The 17,964-nt window shown below is 41.6% G+C and overlaps 2 protein-coding genes across 5 annotated transcripts in view; one reads left to right on the top strand and one right to left on the bottom strand.

The window, feature by feature from the left end:
* Positions 1-17,964, bottom strand: part of LOC142107222 (immunoglobulin superfamily member 1-like) — a 196,929-nt gene that overhangs the window by 152,141 nt on the left and 26,824 nt on the right. The window lies entirely within an intron of this gene.
* TTYH1 (tweety family member 1) overlaps positions 1-17,964 on the top strand; it is a 110,581-nt gene that overhangs the window by 78,478 nt on the left and 14,139 nt on the right. For both annotated transcript variants that reach the window (XM_075190478.1, XM_075190477.1), the window contains exons 5-8: positions 1,557-1,652; positions 11,481-11,553; positions 14,830-14,905; positions 17,894-17,949. In XM_075190478.1, coding sequence (XP_075046579.1) covers positions 1,557-1,652; positions 11,481-11,553; positions 14,830-14,905; positions 17,894-17,949 — 301 coding nt within the window. The remainder of the gene's footprint in view (positions 1-1,556; positions 1,653-11,480; positions 11,554-14,829; positions 14,906-17,893; positions 17,950-17,964) is intronic.

The raw sequence follows: 17,964 nt of genomic DNA, 5'->3' as shown, positions 1-17,964 counted from the left end.
GAAGAATTCTCTAGATCCGCCCCTGAGTCTGACTCGCAAGCGCATAAAGTGCAAACTGCTTTTTCCTGTTGCACATGCGAGAAGTGGTCGATCCTAGTAATGTAAGGGATCACGCTCTTTTGTTCTATGCCAAGGGGGAAGTAGCCGCAGATAGGCCTCTAGGAGACGAATCTGTTGCGGGTGCTTCTTTCCTGGTGCAAAATCCAATGCTGATGATGATGACCATCAGTATGGACCTTGCTGCATTGAAAAATAACAATATAATTTTTTTCGCGTGCCCCCCTCCCCCTAACAGCTTATCCAACCCTAGTGCTGCCAATCTAGGGTGGTAGTAGCAAAATCAGATAGACAAAAAGTGTGGGGCCCCCCAAAATTGACTATTACCACCAGGGCTGGTGGCACTATACCAGATAAACCCGTAGTGTGGGTTCCTCAGTCATAATCCCAAACCAACGCTAGCCCTAGGCAGGTTAACACAGGGCTAGATCACAGGGAAAAAAAAATGTCACCCCCTAAGAATAACCAGCCATGTACTGAAAAGTCTAGGGGCTAGACTTACTAAGCTGCGGGTTTGAAAAAGTGGGGATGTTGCCTATAGCAACCAATCAGATTCTAGCTTTCATTTATTTAGCACCTTCTACAAAATGAAAGCTAGAATCTGATTGGTTGCTATAGGCAACATCCCCACTTTTTCAAACCCGCAGCTTAGTAAATCTAGCCCTAGGGCTCTTCCCATACCCGAGGCGGTGGAAAGTGTAAATTGCGTCAGACTTTGCATGAGGCCCTGAATGAGTGACATCTTTTCTCTCATTCAGTGTTTTTATGTTCCCTATGACGCACTCACACTGATTATCAGACCCCGAAATGAAGGTACACCAGCCAACATCACATCCTATCCTAGAAGCAGAAGGAGGCTGCACCCCACCCACTCCTTCCCCATACACACACCATACATGGTAAGAAGCGGGGGCAGGGCAGAGCTTGTTGTAGTGGCGCCTATGGCACCTAGGATGTTTCCGCAGGCTCTGACTGTACCACCCACTCTCCTTTATATCAACATCAGCCCCAAGGTAAATAAAGCTGATATTATACAATTAATGTTGCTTAGCATATATTACCCATTTAACACTTTCACCCCAATATTTAAATGTATCTTGCATAAAGTTTTAAAATAAATCATTTTCATTTTGAGGGGTTTAGTTGTCCTTGAAATACGGTCAGTCTTTGTATGACATAGTTTGTTTTTCAGAGATATACATTAGAGTTGTTTCTGCGGGTATCCTATATAATTTATTGAATGACTAAACACTTCTAAAATCTCATCATTGAGTTCACTGACTTTTACATCCAAACATAAGCTGCAAAGTGATTTATTTTTAAGATGCAGAAATGACAAGTACCATAAAAACCATATTAATTTGATTACATTGCCAGAGGATATGTACTTTATGCACGTGATTCTGTACGAAAGATGAAGGCCAAATAGATTACAGTGAAAGTGATTTCAGGCACATGTCAGATGTATTTCAGATTTGCTTTGCTCTCTATGTCTGCAGATGGTTGGCTTACATTCTGTTGCTGCTCTTGGATCTGATTATCTGTCTATTCACCTTACTCGGCCTGGCCAAGCAGATCAAGTGGCTTGTTATTGTGTGAGTACACCCCCTTGTGTTTAATATGTGCACTGCAATCTGGAAAGCTAATGCAAACTGGAGTGGAGCATGGTGGTAAGAGTAAGTAATTATTTTGCATGGAACAATACCCTTGACACTCCAGTTGTTGCTAACCTTTTTATCCCATGATGCTTAGCTAGTCAATGATGGTTCAGCTGACTCAGTAACTGAAGCTCCAAAGGTTATTATTCCCTGTTGATTTGCTGTGTGTGTTTAATTGGTTTTCCTCGCGCTATACAGATAAACCAGTTCAATGACAGTAATTTGGAGTAAAAAAAAGCCCAAAGCCTATGCATGGTAAATAGAATAAAGTCAATGTAGACGTCATCCTTCTATATCTTACTTTGATGATATCTAATACGATTGGAACATCTGTCTACAAGTTGGATATATGGCTCCACATATTTGCCTGTATGTTTGCTCTTAAATCAGTGGTTCTGGATACATAGTTAGACAAATCAGCAGCGATTTGCATGTCTCCACTCAAAACTGGATGTTTTACTTTTTAGGGGTGGGTAGGGGTTAGATGTGAAAAATAGATTTTCCAAATATAATCTCTATCCTATCTATAACCATTGATTGGATACACTCTGCTCGAACGTGAATCTAACTAGTAGCATTTTGTGAAGAGTCTTGGGGCTAGATTTACTAAGCTGCGGGTTTGAAAAAGTGGGGATGTTGCCTATAGCAACCAATCAGATTCTCTCTGTCATTTTGTCGAAAGTACTAAATAAATGAAAGCTAGAATCTAGCCCTTGATGTTAAGGGGGCCAGGTATATGCAGACCTCTGCATACACCAGACCCCACCACAGTGTCACAAAACCATTATTGACCTGAGTACCACAAAAACATATTCACGCTAATAAGTGCAAACCAGAAGACAGAGGGAACGTGAAGTGAAGACAGGGGTTGAGCTTATGAGGAAGTCTGCTACAGCTAATGCACTGAAGAAGAAGACTCTCTAGAGAGAGATTGGATAATGATTAAAGTATATTTATAAGACAGACCCTTTTGAAAAGACAACTCTTTAAATGCCTCATTTTGTCACATAATAATATCTGCATAGCATGTGCCTACCCTCTGTCTTATTAAGGCTTGCACTGCATTTCCTTGTGCTAAATATTGGAATAGTTTTTAAGTTCTTTTATGTATAAATATATGTACTTTTAAAGATATATGTTTATTGATGGTGTGCTATGTGGAAAAGTTATGACATATCCACAAAAACATTGATCAAAATGGTATATGTAATATAGTCAAAGTGGCATTAGTGTGGGTGATGTATGGAATGAAGAGACTTTAATGCACAGAATGTACCCATTAGTAAGTGAGGTGGCAGAGTATAAGTGGGGAGCACACTAAGGGTAAATTTATCAAGTGGTGGGTTTGAAATAGTGGAGATGTTGCCTATAGCAGCCTCTAGTTATCATTTATTTAGTAAATTTTACTAAATAAATGAGCTAGAATCTGATTGATTGCTATAGGCAACATCTCCACTTTTGCAAACCCGCAGTTTAGCACATTTACCTCTAAAAGTACATAGTTAACTCAATAACATTGTAATTGAACTGGGTTGTTTTCAAACGACATGAATGATGTATTGCCCACTTACTAAAATAAACTACAATGGTGCATGCACTAATGCAGCAACCCAGCTGGGGGGAATAACTGTCAATGTGCAGCATGTATGTGACCTACCAACTGAACATGTGTATTTCATCTATCTAGTGGTAAAAAGCGGACCTGAAACCCTTAGGCCATGTTTACACCGGAGCAATGGCCACTGGAGTATTTGTCTGGAGCATTTTAGACAAGTTGGATTAAAAGATTAACTAAACTATGAGCGACCAATAGCAGCTGCACTTTAGATGTGGTAATAAAGAGTGCTAACCAAGGTGAATGCTCCAGTGGCTATAAAATAAATGCACCCTTAGTTTATATCCGAGCATGCTTTAAGTCGTGGCATATTCAGGTAAACTGCATCTTCAGCATATACCAAGGGCTGTCTTAGTTAACATAAATTACATAGATGTGAACATTTTAATAAATTATGTTTTATTAGAAAGCCTTGATGTCAGGGTGTATTTTGGATTTGCTTTTTTTCTTGCACTTTACATCTTAAAAACACATTTTACAAAGCAACAATGTTACACAAGGGAGCTGGGCTTGTTCACCGAGTACAGATAAACATACTGGTATTTACTGAGTCCCAACTGAAAGAATTTCCCATTAGATTATTTCAATACACTACAATCCTGACAGAGCACTGAATGCATCTAGAGATTCCTACTGCAACGCAGTCACTCTTTCAGATACCATAGAACATAACTGTCTCTACTGCACTATTTTACAACAAAATACAAAGATGTCAGTGATGAATACTGTTCTTAGTTATGTTTTATGCGTGCATCGTCATAAAATACAGAGGAAGGTAAATGAGGTTGTGGAGAAACGTCTTATTTTTTACAAAATTAATGGCATGATCATTCAATCAGCGTGCAAGGATTGGAAAATGGGGGATGGTAATATTCATGTAAAGCTATTTGCTCTTGACCAACAATTTGAATGTTGGATGATTTGCTCACAGTTGGATCTATTATGATACATTATTCACTCTAAAGCCAATACAGGCAGGTAACCGAACACACTGGCGGATCGATGGGAAAGTGCACCCCCCCCTACCCCCCCCCACTTGCAACTGCACACTGTATGCAGGTCTGTTCGGCAGAGACAGGCAGACAGAGAGTCTTAAATAAAAAGTAACACACCAGGCACTGGTTAGAAATGATATATCTACAGATATTATAATTGAGTAAGAGGATATTATAATATGATAAAAGACACACCTGACACACAGCTGACAATATTAGTGCCTTATATATGAACTGGTGCTATGCAATAAGCTCCTAGAACATGAATACTGATTATTCATTTTTTATCTATTTTTAATAAATATGCTATTTTATAGATACACCAGCGCTGCCATTTGTTGTTTGTGTTTTTGCAGACAGAGAGTCCTGCCTGGCTGCTCTGATTGTGCTTTAAATACAATCAGAGCGGCCGGGCAGCATACTCTCCCTGCCTGTCTCTGCCGAGTGGACCGGTAGCCGGCACGCAGCCGCAGGCATGCTTGGCAGGGTTGCCAACTCTGAAATGAAAAACAAGCAAACGCTAAGTGAAAAACAAGCCCAAAACAAACCCAAATAATCCGAAAAAGCCACAAACTTTAATGATTTCTTATTTATGATGCGAATATCAAGATAATATTAATAGTAATAGGACCAGCAGCATTTTCTGCAGTAACAGTAACTAAAGATGAAGATTCAGGAGTTATAGCTGCACTTTAGGGGTTTGTTTTCTCTGTACACCACAATATATCCCCAGCTTTACACTCATAACTGCACACATCATGTTCTGTCTGGTCACATATATACTCTACATATCTACTGCATACAACACAGACAGGTGCCCCCAGGAGGGACCAACGATGAAGATTGCTGAAAGAAATGATGGGTTCATCTTCTAAGACAGAAGGATGGGCAGAGTCAGAGGATATCCCTGATTCAGAAGGAGGAGCAGATGTTGGAAGAGATGCAGGATGAGAGACAGATGATGAAAGCGATTCAGGAGAGGACACTGAAGCTGAAAGATGGGCAGAAGCAGTGGCGAAACCAGGGGGAGGGTGCAGGTCTGTTCGGCAGAGACAGGCAGGGAGAGTGTGCTGCCCGGCTGCTCCGATTGTGTTTTAAAAATAATCAGAGCAGCCGGGCAGCACACTCTTCCTGCCTGTCTCTGCCGAACGGACCTACACATAGTGTGCAGCCGTAGTCAGCCTTAGCTGTCAAAAATGGGGCGGGGACTAAATTGCCCCCGGTTAAAAAAAAAATTCTAGATCAGCCCCTGAGAAGAGAGGGCAGATTCTGAAATCTGTGTTGTACTGGAGGTAGTTGTTGATAGACTGGTACAACCAGAGACAGTTTTTAGCAGTAGCTCAGGAGATGGTGAGTCTGGTGAGGCAGGGACACCACAAGGGATAGGTATTGTAACATGTACATGAGAAGAGGCAGATGCTGGAATATGTGTTGCACTGGGACTAGATATTACCACTGGTGCAGAAGATAGGGGGGTTGGTGAGGCAGTGACATCACAGGGGGTGGACACTGTAAAATGGGCAAAAGAGGAGGCAGATGCTGGAATATGTGTTGCACTGGAGCTAGATGTTGATAAACTGGCACAACCAGAGACAGGTGTTAACAGTAACTCAGGAGATAGGGAAGTTGGTAAGACAGTGACATCACAAGGGGTGGGTACTGTAAAATGGGCAGGAGAAGAGGCAGATGATAAAGGAGGGGTTGCAGGGCATAGGCTGTGTGATGGAAGAGGTCCTGCGGGGCTAGAGGAAGAGAGGTGGGGATATGGGCAGGCTGTGATAATGGGGCGTCAGCCGTTTTAGCGGAAGAGGGGTCAGATAATGGAGACTGGATTTTGGATATAAGGTTCTGTCCGGATGCTCTTATCTTCACCCCGAGTCTCTGCTTTCCTGTCGCCTCTTAACAGCTCTCGGTACAAACATCTTCACATCGAGACGGCTGGTAACTAGTTGTCATTGTACCCAAGGCAGTACCAGCGCTGTTAGGCAGAAGGCCGGTCTTGCAGCTATAAACTCGAGGCAGCTCCTGCTAACTCTCACATACCTGCCAACACCTGAGGTCACGCCCACTTAAGAGACTCGCAGCATCCATTACACTGAAACTGTCTTATTCACAAGGCAATAAAGTTTTTTGGAAAAAATAAAAATAAAAAGTGTTTTGAAGTCCAAAAACCTGCGACCGCCAAAAAAACCCTGTAACTCTAAAAACAAAAAAAACAGCTCAACTCCGCTTGTTATAAGCGGAATTGGCATCTGTGATGCTTAGCTGTCAGAAAACAGAATTCTAGATCCGCCCCTGACCGGACATCATTTTAGGATTTCCACAACTGATGGAGAGCCATAGGTCAATTAACCTTTCTTAGACATTCTGTACATTTAACATCTGTGGAAATGTATATACAATAACTGTGTTACACCAGTCTTTTAGTAAAAAGAGATGATCTGCACATAATATGTCTATGCTCCTAGACTTAATCCATATTAAACTACCCATCTGCCCTGAAATACAAAGACAAGTCTAATGTATATTTACATTTCCACTGTTCTCTATGTTCCATGTCGAAATCTTTACTGAATAATATCCAGTATTTGCAGCCCCATCCTATGATCAGTGGCGGGCTGGCCCGGGGGGCAGGGGGGCAGCGGCCCCCCGGGCCGCTGGGTTATACGCCTATTAGGGCCGGGGGGTAGGCCGGTCGGCCGCCCCCCCCGGATGCAAAAAACAGTTTCTCCCCCCGCGGCCGCATCCGATGTCATCAGATGCGGCCGTGTCAGCGCACAGGCGGCCGCATCACATGACAGGGGATGCGGCCGCGTCATCAATGACGCGGCCGCATCTCCTGTAATATGATGTGGCCGCCTGTGTGCCCCCCGGCCACGCCTCTCCCAGCCCGCGCCTGCCTATGATCATCAGTCATATAATGATCTATTGCGTGAAGAATATGTGAAGAATAGACAAAAAGACTGATGATTTGGAAGTTGTCAGTCATAAGAATTTATGCACCAGATCTATAGAAATTACTCCTGGGAAGGAGGTTAAATGGGCGAGGATAGAACTGTCTGTAGCCATCAGAACATTGGGACATTAAAAGGCCACTAATTGTAAACTGCTTTATATAAAGAGGAATATAGATAGATAGGGAATGGTCATATGTATAATTCACATTGTGCAATATCATTTTCCTATTTGAATAGATGTAAAAGTAAAATATATGGGTATACTGCATTAATATCATGCAACACATAGATTTCTATCAGAGAATTTCAGCCATTGGTGCTCAAGCCCAACCTCAGGGAACCATAAAACAAGCCAGGATTTATGGAAATCTTTGCTGAAACACAAGCAAATCAATCAACATGACTGCATTTAATTAACTCAAGTATAGATATCTTGAAAATCTGTAGATCCCTGAGGACTGACTTAATAACTATTCATATAGACAGTCTCTACCACATATTTATTTGGCATGGCCAATACTAGGTAACCCTGGGGAGTTATTTTGATGGTCATGGGGCAGATGAAAAATATTGGGGCATTTTAAGTTTTATGGTGTGAACCAATAGTCATGTGATTGCAGCCAGTGTGTTCAACCAGTACTTCATTAATATTAGGTTAGGAAGTACCTTAGAGAAGGATTCCCAGTGAATTGTCATCATCATCATCATCATCACCATTTATTTATATAGCGCCACTAATTCCGCAGCGCTGTACAGAGAACTCATTCACATCAGTCCCTGCCCCATTGGAGCTTACAGTCTAATTCCTTAAGACACACACAGACAGACAGACAGAGATGCAGACAGAGAGAGAGAGAGAGACTAGGGACAATTTGATAGCAGCCAATTAATCTACTAGTATGTTTTTGGAGTGTGGGAGGAAACCGGAGCACCTGGAGGAAACCCATGCAAACACGGGGAGAACATACAAACTACACACAGATAAGGCCATGGTCGGGAATTGAACTCATGACCCCAGTGCTGTGAGGCAGAAGTGCTAACCACTCAGCCATCGTGCAGCCTTATATATAATTATATATATATATATATATATATATATATATATATATATATATATATATATATTACAGTAAATTGTTAATACGTTTTCTAATAAACCATTTGTCCAATGTGCAGGTTCCTGGCAATTTACGGCGCCATCCTACTGGACAAGACAACATCGGAAATAGTACATGATTGCTTGCCCTCAAAGGGCAACCGTCACTCCCTCAGAGAGTGGGAGCAGCCATTTTGAAACAATATTGAAGGCTGACAATTCTCTGGGAATCCTTCTCTGAGGCACTTCCTAACTTATCTATATGAATAGTTATTAAGTCAGTCCTCAGGGATCTACAGATTTTCAAGATATCTATACTTGAGTTAATTAAATGCAGTCATGTTGATTGATTTGCTTGTGTTTCAGCAAAGACATCCATAAATCCTGGCTTGTTTTATGGTTCCCTGAGGTTGGGCTTGAGCACCAATAGCTGAAATTCTCCGATGGAAATCTATGTGTTGCATGATATTAATGCAGTATACCCATATATTTTACTTTTACATCTATTCAAAAAGGGAATTTATATTGTACAATGTAAATTATACATATGACCAGTCGATATCTATCTATATTCCTCTTTATATAAAGAACCAGCATTTTTATGTTTAGTGGCCTTTTAATGTGCTAATGTCTGGTGGCTTCAGTTTGTTCTGTCCCTGCCCACTACATCTCCTCCCCTCTGGTAACCACATCTCACTCCCATATCCAAGATTTCACCTGTGCTGCCCCCCCCCTCCCCAAAATTGGAAAGATCTCCTTCGTTCTATCAGACTATCTCCTAGCCCAGGCACATCAAACTCAAAACCACAATTGGGCAAAATAATCAAAGTCTAAGATTGTGTGGGTCATAACAATTAAAAAGCAATAAATAACCATCATCAGCGCAAATGGGTAATACATTTGATAAACAATCGACCGACTGTCATATAAATTTACTTGGTCACCAACTTACCAAACAAACAATGATAATCTTTTAGAGATATGTCAGGTTCAAGGCACTGGTAAATAGGATATATGTAGCGGGGTAAAAATAATTGCATTTATTGGACCATAATATGCACAATGTACTTGCAATTATTTTTACCCCGCTACATATATCCTATTTACCAGCGCCTTGAACCTGACATATCTCTATAACCAGTCCCCCTTCCGGGAGGGTAGGGATTCCCTCCCATACACTTTCAGGTTCGTTTTTTGGCTGCTTCATACGTCTACAGATAGCGCAACCCACCATTTCTGTTTTTCAATGATAATCTTTTGAGCACAGTCACAGATTACCAGGTACCAAGCAGTTCGCTTGAACACAGAAAGTGTACTGTTCTGACTGTGTGCGGCAATGTACAGAGTGGGTGGAGGGAGATGAGCAGAATCGGCAAGCGTGTGTCACGTGACACTGATGGGGGAAGGTTGACTGAAGTCACACGCAAACTGTTCTGTCGTATTCAGTGAATTTTCAAGTCATTTAACCAAATAAAATAAAACATGGGCCACATTTCACGTAATACGTGGCTGCAAAAAATATGCATTTGGACTACATATGGCCCGCAGGCCGTAAGTTTAACACGTCTGCCCTAGCCTCTATATAGCTTCAAATGGTCATTGAAAACCCACTTTTCTATTAAGGCCTCCCTGTTCTTCACTTAACCATTTCACCATGTAGTATACCTCACCATCTTTTGATCCTCCATCTCTCCCACTCTTGTTTTTACCTTCAGATCCCCTTACATTGGCTCACCCCCATGTGTCAACAGTTTGTCTGCCCTTTAGATTGTAAGCTCTAGTGAGAAGGAGCATCTTCCATCCTGTTCTCATTAACTATAACTTTTGCTCACCAGTTACACTGCGCACCTCCTCCTTGGGCTCTCTGCCCATTGACTTCACTCGTCCATTGTCTTTGCACCGCTTTCAGTGGGTCTAAACCAGTTAATTGTGCCGACGCTAATGGGCACAAGTTTCAGCCAGCGCTGAATATACCCCTTGTACCCCAGTAGCTGTGCTGAGAGTTGTAGTGTTATTTGTATACTGTATTGTACAGTTATACAATGTACTGTCTTGTTGTTTGCCCTCTGTACTGCGCTGTGGACCTCATGTGGAGCCCTATAAGTAAAGGTTAATAAAAATAATAATAATTAAAAATGCACTTATATACAGATGATGACAAAAGAATTCTGGAACATTTGAAGGCTTTTCCCCACCAGCAAAACTGGTGTTCCAGAGCCTGGTGTAAAGGACTGAACTATGAAATTCATAGCTTGAACGCGAGATGATCCAGGTTGACCCGAACGCAATACTGGTGGGCAGGGGTGGGCTGGACCGGGGGGCAGGGGGGCAGTGGGCACCCGGGCCGCTCAGTCTAATGGCTGTTAGAATAAAGTAAATAAGAAACTTATAAGTAGGGTTTATTCATTTTACAACTAGGCAGGAATTTAAAATTCTATACAATTACACTTCAACTGCTAGAAGTATAATTGGTTGGTAGTATGTGCATATATAAGAGATATAAGGTACTATATATAAAAATAAATAGCAATAGACAGCGCAGAGACTAGTCAGATCAACACGATGCTAAAAAGTAAACATTTTATTCATTATTAATAATGTGACTTTGATATCACATCCATATTTATCAAAAAATGGCATCCATATAATAACACAACAAAAATATTTTCTTTCTGAATCCAATGCCTGTAATAATTTCTGATAATAGATATCTATATAGTCAATTAATATAGCCCAAATGTTTAAGATCCCATTAGGGTTTTGTTGCATAGAGTCCAGGGGGTAAATGTATCATAGTGCGGGTTGTACAAGTCGCCGGAAATCGGCGAGATGACATCTCAATGTCATTTGTGTATTATATGGACATTATAAGTCATCAAGATGATTCTCAGTTGACTTGTGATAACATTATACTTTTATAACATTAATTTTGTAATGCAAAATATAAGTGTTTCTACCGCTGCATAGGCAATGTCCCACCAGTCAGATTATAACTTTATACTCATTCATTATAACTACACGCATTACAGTATAATAAAACAGTATTCATTTAGAATTGAGGTCATCCTGACCATTTCCTTCTTTTTGTACCTCTATTTTCAGAATGACCGTCATTAGCTTCTTTGTGCTGTTACTCAGCTGGGGATCCATGGGACTGGAGATGGCAACAGCTGTGGTAGGTTCATCTCGTTAAAGTAGTAATGTTTAACGATGTATACTGCTATTACACAACCTATCATTCAAAAGTATATAATGTAAACTTAAAATAAAAAAGCAAAATGTGTGGTTTCCTGGTTATTACTACTATGTATTGAAAGTATTTAATATACAAATATTTTGATGTTTTCATGCTCTTTCAGCTGTCGTGGTCTAGAACCTCATAGAGGTGTCACCAATAGTGGCTCAGAGTCTTTCCGAAGGTTCCCATCCAACCTTTATGTTCAAATCTAACTTTCTATATCTAGCTTTCTCCGATAATCCATGATTGGATAATCTTGTACAACCAAGGGCCACAAGTGAGGCTCCTTAAACATATATTCTACATTCGTGACTGTACTGCTTTAACTTGTGATGCAAATTGTACTCAAATATTGGCCTCTCCTACAAAACAAATTTGCTAAACTTATTACAAGTTGAGAGGCTGATTCTGGAGACCACGCTTGGGTGAACAAAACAAGTGTCTGTAATTGGCCAATGAGTGTGTCACTTTTTTGTTCAGTATATAGAATATTATTAACTTTATTCTATTGTTATATATACATTTATATTTATTGAAGTTGAGTAGAACTTTAATATGATCATTAGTCTAATCTACAACACAACACTGGTTTTGATATAACATCATTTTACCATGAATGTATAATACATCTAGTGGTATCCCTGTGTCGGCAGAGGTAGTGACCAGTGTCTGTATGATGGGTTCAAATATTGCAGATATACACTGGAATATATTTACATTATGTAGACATATATCAGTTGAAAAATCTCCCAGGGCATGGTGAGAACATCATAGGCAAACTAAGGGGGGCTTTCCTAGTGCCTGGAAACTCCCCTCCAAGCCTGGGGCACTGTATAATTGAGGTGGCTGGACCCTGCCCCCGCTTCACACAGCTCTGCTTGAAAAGGGAGAGCTGTGCATGCAGCATTGCCCATGTATATTATGGGGATAGGAAGAGTTGGAGAGCAGCCAAGCACGGTCTAAAATTATAGCCACGCTCCCATGCATGCTGGTCACGCCCACTGGTGGCGTGGTGTGGAAACCCCCCTCTACAAATCCTACGTTTGCCCCTGAACCTTGCTTTAGGCAGCTCCGTTAAAGGGCTGAAGTCTCTAAGCTCCGGCATTAGGAACAACTGAAATCTGTCTCTGGAACGGGGTTGGAGCATGACCCGTCATTCGTCAGACTCAACATAATACTCAGCCAGAGCCTGGTTGTCACTGGAGGGGCTGTAGCACTGGGGTGGCATCAGAGATCTACCTCAAATGAAATATTTGCTCAGATCACTAGTTATATTAAAGATACAATATTATACATTAATGCTAGAAGTTTTGTTGGAAGATTTATTACATTTACACAGTTGATGGGCAGCATGGTGGCTTAGTGGTTAGTCATTCTGCCTCACAGCACTGGGATCATGAGTTCGATTCCCGACCGTGGCCTTTTTTGTGTGGAGCTTGTATGTTCTCCCCGTGTTTGCGTGGGTTTCCTCTGGGTGCTCCAGTTTCCTCCCACACTCCAAAAACATACTGGTAGGTTAATTGGCTGCTATCAAAATTGACCCTAGTCTGTGTGTGTGTGTGTGTGTGTGTGTGTGTGTCTGTGTGTTAGGGAATTTAGACTGTAAGCTCCAATGGGGCAGGGACTGATGTGGGTGAGTTCTCTGTACAGCGCTGCGGAATTATTGGTGCTATATAAATAGACGACAATGATGAATGTTCTCACCACCAGATTTCTCGTAAATCAATGTTAAACTCATTACATGTCATTAAGAATCTTTTTTTTAAGAATCTGAGCAACTTCTCCCTTGTAGAGAACCTCCTGGAGTGTACCCTAAACTGGAGATATAGGTCTAATCCTCAGTTTTATATGACTCAATTGTCAGCAACTGTGCTGTGTCTTTCATTTGCTCTCTGCTGGAGGGTCCTCATGCCTCTATCCTATCTTCTGTCCTGCCCGCATGCCCATCAAGCCCTGTGAATCGAGATAATTTAATTGGTCTATTTCATGAGCTGGGTCAGTGGTTTCCCCCCACCCCTCACCCTCTGTCGCATCTGTCAGCCTTAATTAGACTCCAAAACGAGGTATTAATGCAGTTCTGCTGAACCTGAATCACATTGTCCAATTCGCAGACACCTCCTTCTCCTCCCGAAAGCCATGTTTAACTCTCTGTGGGTCTGTAGTTCAAGTTCATTACTATTACGGGAATAGGAAAATGAAGGTGCATTCAGTCCATGCATACTGAACTGTGAAAGTGTTCATCTGCTCAGTCAATTGGGAAAACAGCAGGATGGGATTTTGCAAAGAGCATAAAGCTATGGATCCAGGAACAGACTATGCACTCTACATTCACTGTGCCCTGATGTCTCTCCTCTCTCCTAATCTGAGATAACCACGTAGAGATGTATCTGCGTAGCTTTCAAAAGAGGACATATGTCTCGGACTTGTGCCACATTGGGCTTGTTGAACGCAATTTATTTTTACTGATGAAGGTTTTCGTGTTTAACAAGACAGTGGGCCTGATTCATTAAGGAACTTAAATTAAGAAGTTTCTTATTTAAGTCTTCGGGACAAAACCATGTTACAATGCAAGGGGTGAAAATTAGTTTTCTGTTTTGCACATAAGTTAAATACTGACTGTTTTTTTCATGTAGCACACAAATATCAACTTTAAATTTCAGTGTACAAATAAGCCATCAAGTATTTGTGTGCTACATGAAAAAACAGTCAGTATTTAACTTATGTGCAAAACAGAAAACTAATTTTCACCCCTTGCATTGTAACATGGTTTTGTCCAGGAGACTTAAATAAGATGTTTCTTAATTTAAGTTCCTTAATGAATCAGGCCCTGTGATTAAACGATATTAGTTTTCATTTACCGACACCCAGGAAATACAACTATGATCAAATAGAATGTACATATAAACGACTTATTAGGATTATGGACCAGCAATAACAACAGAATTAAAGCATATTTTCTCGTTCTGTTTCCCTAATAGTCATCTTGTACCGACGCTATTCTTGTTAAATAGGCTTACCCGGCAAAGGCTGCTGGTGATAGCAGGCGATAGTTTTCACTGGCTAGGGGGCCTTCAAAAATAGGAAAAATCCCTAAATTTCATCAGATCTAGGGGTTTTCCCCTAGATCTGAATAGACACCTTACTTCATTTTTATACTTTTCTGCTAAAGGGTAATTTTAATGTCTGTTTGTTTTGCTTTTTTTATTGACGTAGGGGCTGAGTGACTTTTGCTCTGATCCAGATGGATATGTGATGAATCAGACGCAGGTCATGACAAACATCAGCCCAGGTAAGAAAGTGTCAGTGTGCTTCACAAACTCAAGATTTTGGGACCTGCTATCTGTAATATGATCCAGAGACTGTATCCACCATAAAATGTACAGAGCAGTTCAGATTTAATGCTTTACTTGAAACAGTATGGTCTCGTCTCTTATTTTTAATATAATGTGAGACATACAATACCATAAATAATGTGCATGTCATCCAGTATATACCGGTGTAAACTTCAATGATTACTACACTTTTGCTGCTTGGTGTGGGTAGTGAATGATTGACTGATTATTTTTAATTCCACCTCTAGTGGCAGATTTCTTAACTAACCTGGTTTAGGCTAAGTAGACCCAGCAGGTCAACTCACCCCCTTAGCAGAGGACACACTAAGTTTTAGAGGATATCTGGCTGAGTGATTGGGGCCAGATGAGGCAGGGCCGTCTTTCCCATTGGGCACGATGGCCAGGTGCCCGGGGGCCCTGCAGCCCAGGAGGGCCCGTCGGAGGCAGAAAAAAAAAAAAACCTGAAGAAAATACTTACCTTGCGGTCAGCTGGCGATCTGCTCCCTCCCTGGTCTCCTCCTCCGTGCAGCACTCGCAGTGCATGTCGGGCGTGACATCATCACGCCCGCCCGACATCCACTGCGGAGCGCGACGGAGGAGGAGACCATGGAGGGAGCCGGATCACCAGCTGACCGCAAGGTAAGTATTTTCTTCTTTTTTTTCAGGTTTTTGGTTTTTTTGCTGCCTCCGACGGGCCCTCCTGGGCTGCAGGGCCCATATATATATATATATATATATATATATATATAATCATTATTTTATTTTTTATATATATAGGGGCCCCGGTGCACTGCTGTGCCCGGGGGCCCAAGATGTTCTTAAGAGGGCCCTGAGATGAGGTCTACCTTTAGGTCTGCATGTCATCTATTTTGACAATTTGGTAACTCTACATCTCCATGTATGGGCCCCAAATCACCATATCTGCCTGATCTTACAGTCTACACGTTAGATGGCCTTCTGCCACATGAATGCTTAAGGCCCCTTGCTATCCGGGCATTTTTGCCAAGTTCTGATGAACCTTTGGCACAATTTGACAGGTCCCTATTCTTGTCGCTTTCTTCAGTCTACTGTCCTTCATTAGGTACCTTCCCAGGGTCCTATTATTCTATTTGTTCTGTTAGTGGCTTTAGTTTAACACACAGAGCCTCATTTTGAGTTACGAGCAAATCCAATTAAAGAGTGCAAATGTATACATGGATAAATCATGTTGCTTGCAGGGGAAATACTATGTGCTTTTATGATGTAGCACTCAAATACTGAGCAGTCCCTCTCCCCAATGCTAAACCTGGCCTCATATTTTAAATTTGTTTCGCCGTGGTGTAACATGGTTTGCCAATGTCTAAAACTGAACCTTCCTCTCTCTCTTTTTTGCCCCCCACATTCAATCCCTTTCCCAAGCCTGTCACTTCCGACTACGCAACATCGCCCACATCCGTCCCTTCCTCTCTCAGGATGCCAACAAAACTATCATCCATGCACTCATCATCTCCAGCCTAGATTATTGCAACCTCCTCCTTACTGGCCTCCCCCACTCCCATGTCGCCCCCCTCCGCTCTATACTCAATGCGGCTGCAAGATTCATCTTCCTCTCACGCCACTCCTCCTCTGCCTCCCCTCTCTGCCTTGCCTTACACTGGCTCCCCATCCCCTACAAAATCCTTCTCAAACTCCTGACCATCACTTACAAGGCTCTCTCCAAGTCTACTGCCCCTTATATCTCTAACCTCCTCTCCATTCACACTCCTGGCCGCTCCCTGCGCTTGGCCAATGACCATCGCCTCTCCTCCACTCCAGAATCCAAGACTTCTCCCGTACGACCCCCCTTCACTGGAATGACCTTCCTCACTCCATCCATCTCTCTCCTAATCTGTGCTCCTTTAAACGGGCACTTAAAAGTCACCTGTTCCTCAAAGCCTACCAAACATCCACTTGACCCCCTCATCTCCTCCTCTCTTTCTCCCTTATCTCCTCCCGACCCGCCTTTAATCTCCCCCATCCTTTAACTGGCTCCCCTTGTGCCTGTTCTGTCTACCCTCCCTTAGGATGTAAGCTCGTATGAGTAGGGCCCTCCTCCCTCCTGTCTCCTCACCTATTCTTCTGCTCCGTCTTTACTGCATTAGCCTGCCTGGAGTTTCTGAAGTATTGTTATTTTTTGTTTACTGTTCTGTACTGTTTCACCCTCTATAGTCTACTGTTTGTACTGTGTACGGCGCCGCGGAAATCTTGTGGCGCCATATAAATAAATTATAATAATAATAATAATTCTACTCGGATTTACTCCTAGCTTCAAATGAAGCCTGTACTTGAGATCTAGGTAATAAAAGCCAGTAACCTTTCATAACTAGGCTATTATGAAGTCACACATGGTATAGACACAATGAGGAAGATTGGGTAGACATACTCACACCCTGACTTTTTTTTCATAAGTTAATTTCCTTACCTCATCTACAGAGCTTTTAAAGTCTAAAGAGTTAATGTCCCTATACGCCCAGCCCTGTTATACAACTTACAGAGCCCAGTATAGTACATTGTATAAATTGCAGCACTCTTTGTTCAATAGTCATGTGATACACAAAGAATATTCGGTGCCAGAGACATTACAGCAATGAGACAAGACATGAACAGGATGTCTCCTCAGCTTTATTGTACGTGACACAAAGAACCTGTTGTCATCTGGTTTAGGAGATGAGAGCTTGTAACAAGCGGGGAGAGAGGTTTACAGAAGATACTGCTATTATAATGGATGCCAGAGATTACTGGAGGAAAGACATATTTTAAATACGCAACGGAAGCTTGCAAAATATAACAATGAATATGCAGATATCAGTCAATTTTACATTTTTATATGTTTATATTGGGGGTAGTAGATGAGTAGATGGTGATTTTTCTGAATGGTTTATAAATACTTGACATTTACTCTAGCTTCTATTTTGTGTTTGTTCCAGACATTTTACAGTATTATATCTCATGCAACCAGGGTGTAACAAATCCTTTTCGACAGGTAATACATTTTTTT

This window comes from Mixophyes fleayi, chromosome 11 (genome assembly GCF_038048845.1).
Source record: "Mixophyes fleayi isolate aMixFle1 chromosome 11, aMixFle1.hap1, whole genome shotgun sequence".
Taxonomy (NCBI): Eukaryota; Metazoa; Chordata; class Amphibia; order Anura; family Limnodynastidae; genus Mixophyes; species Mixophyes fleayi.
The sequence above is the reverse complement of the archived record's forward strand: the minus strand, read 5'-3'. Positions and strand labels throughout refer to the sequence as shown.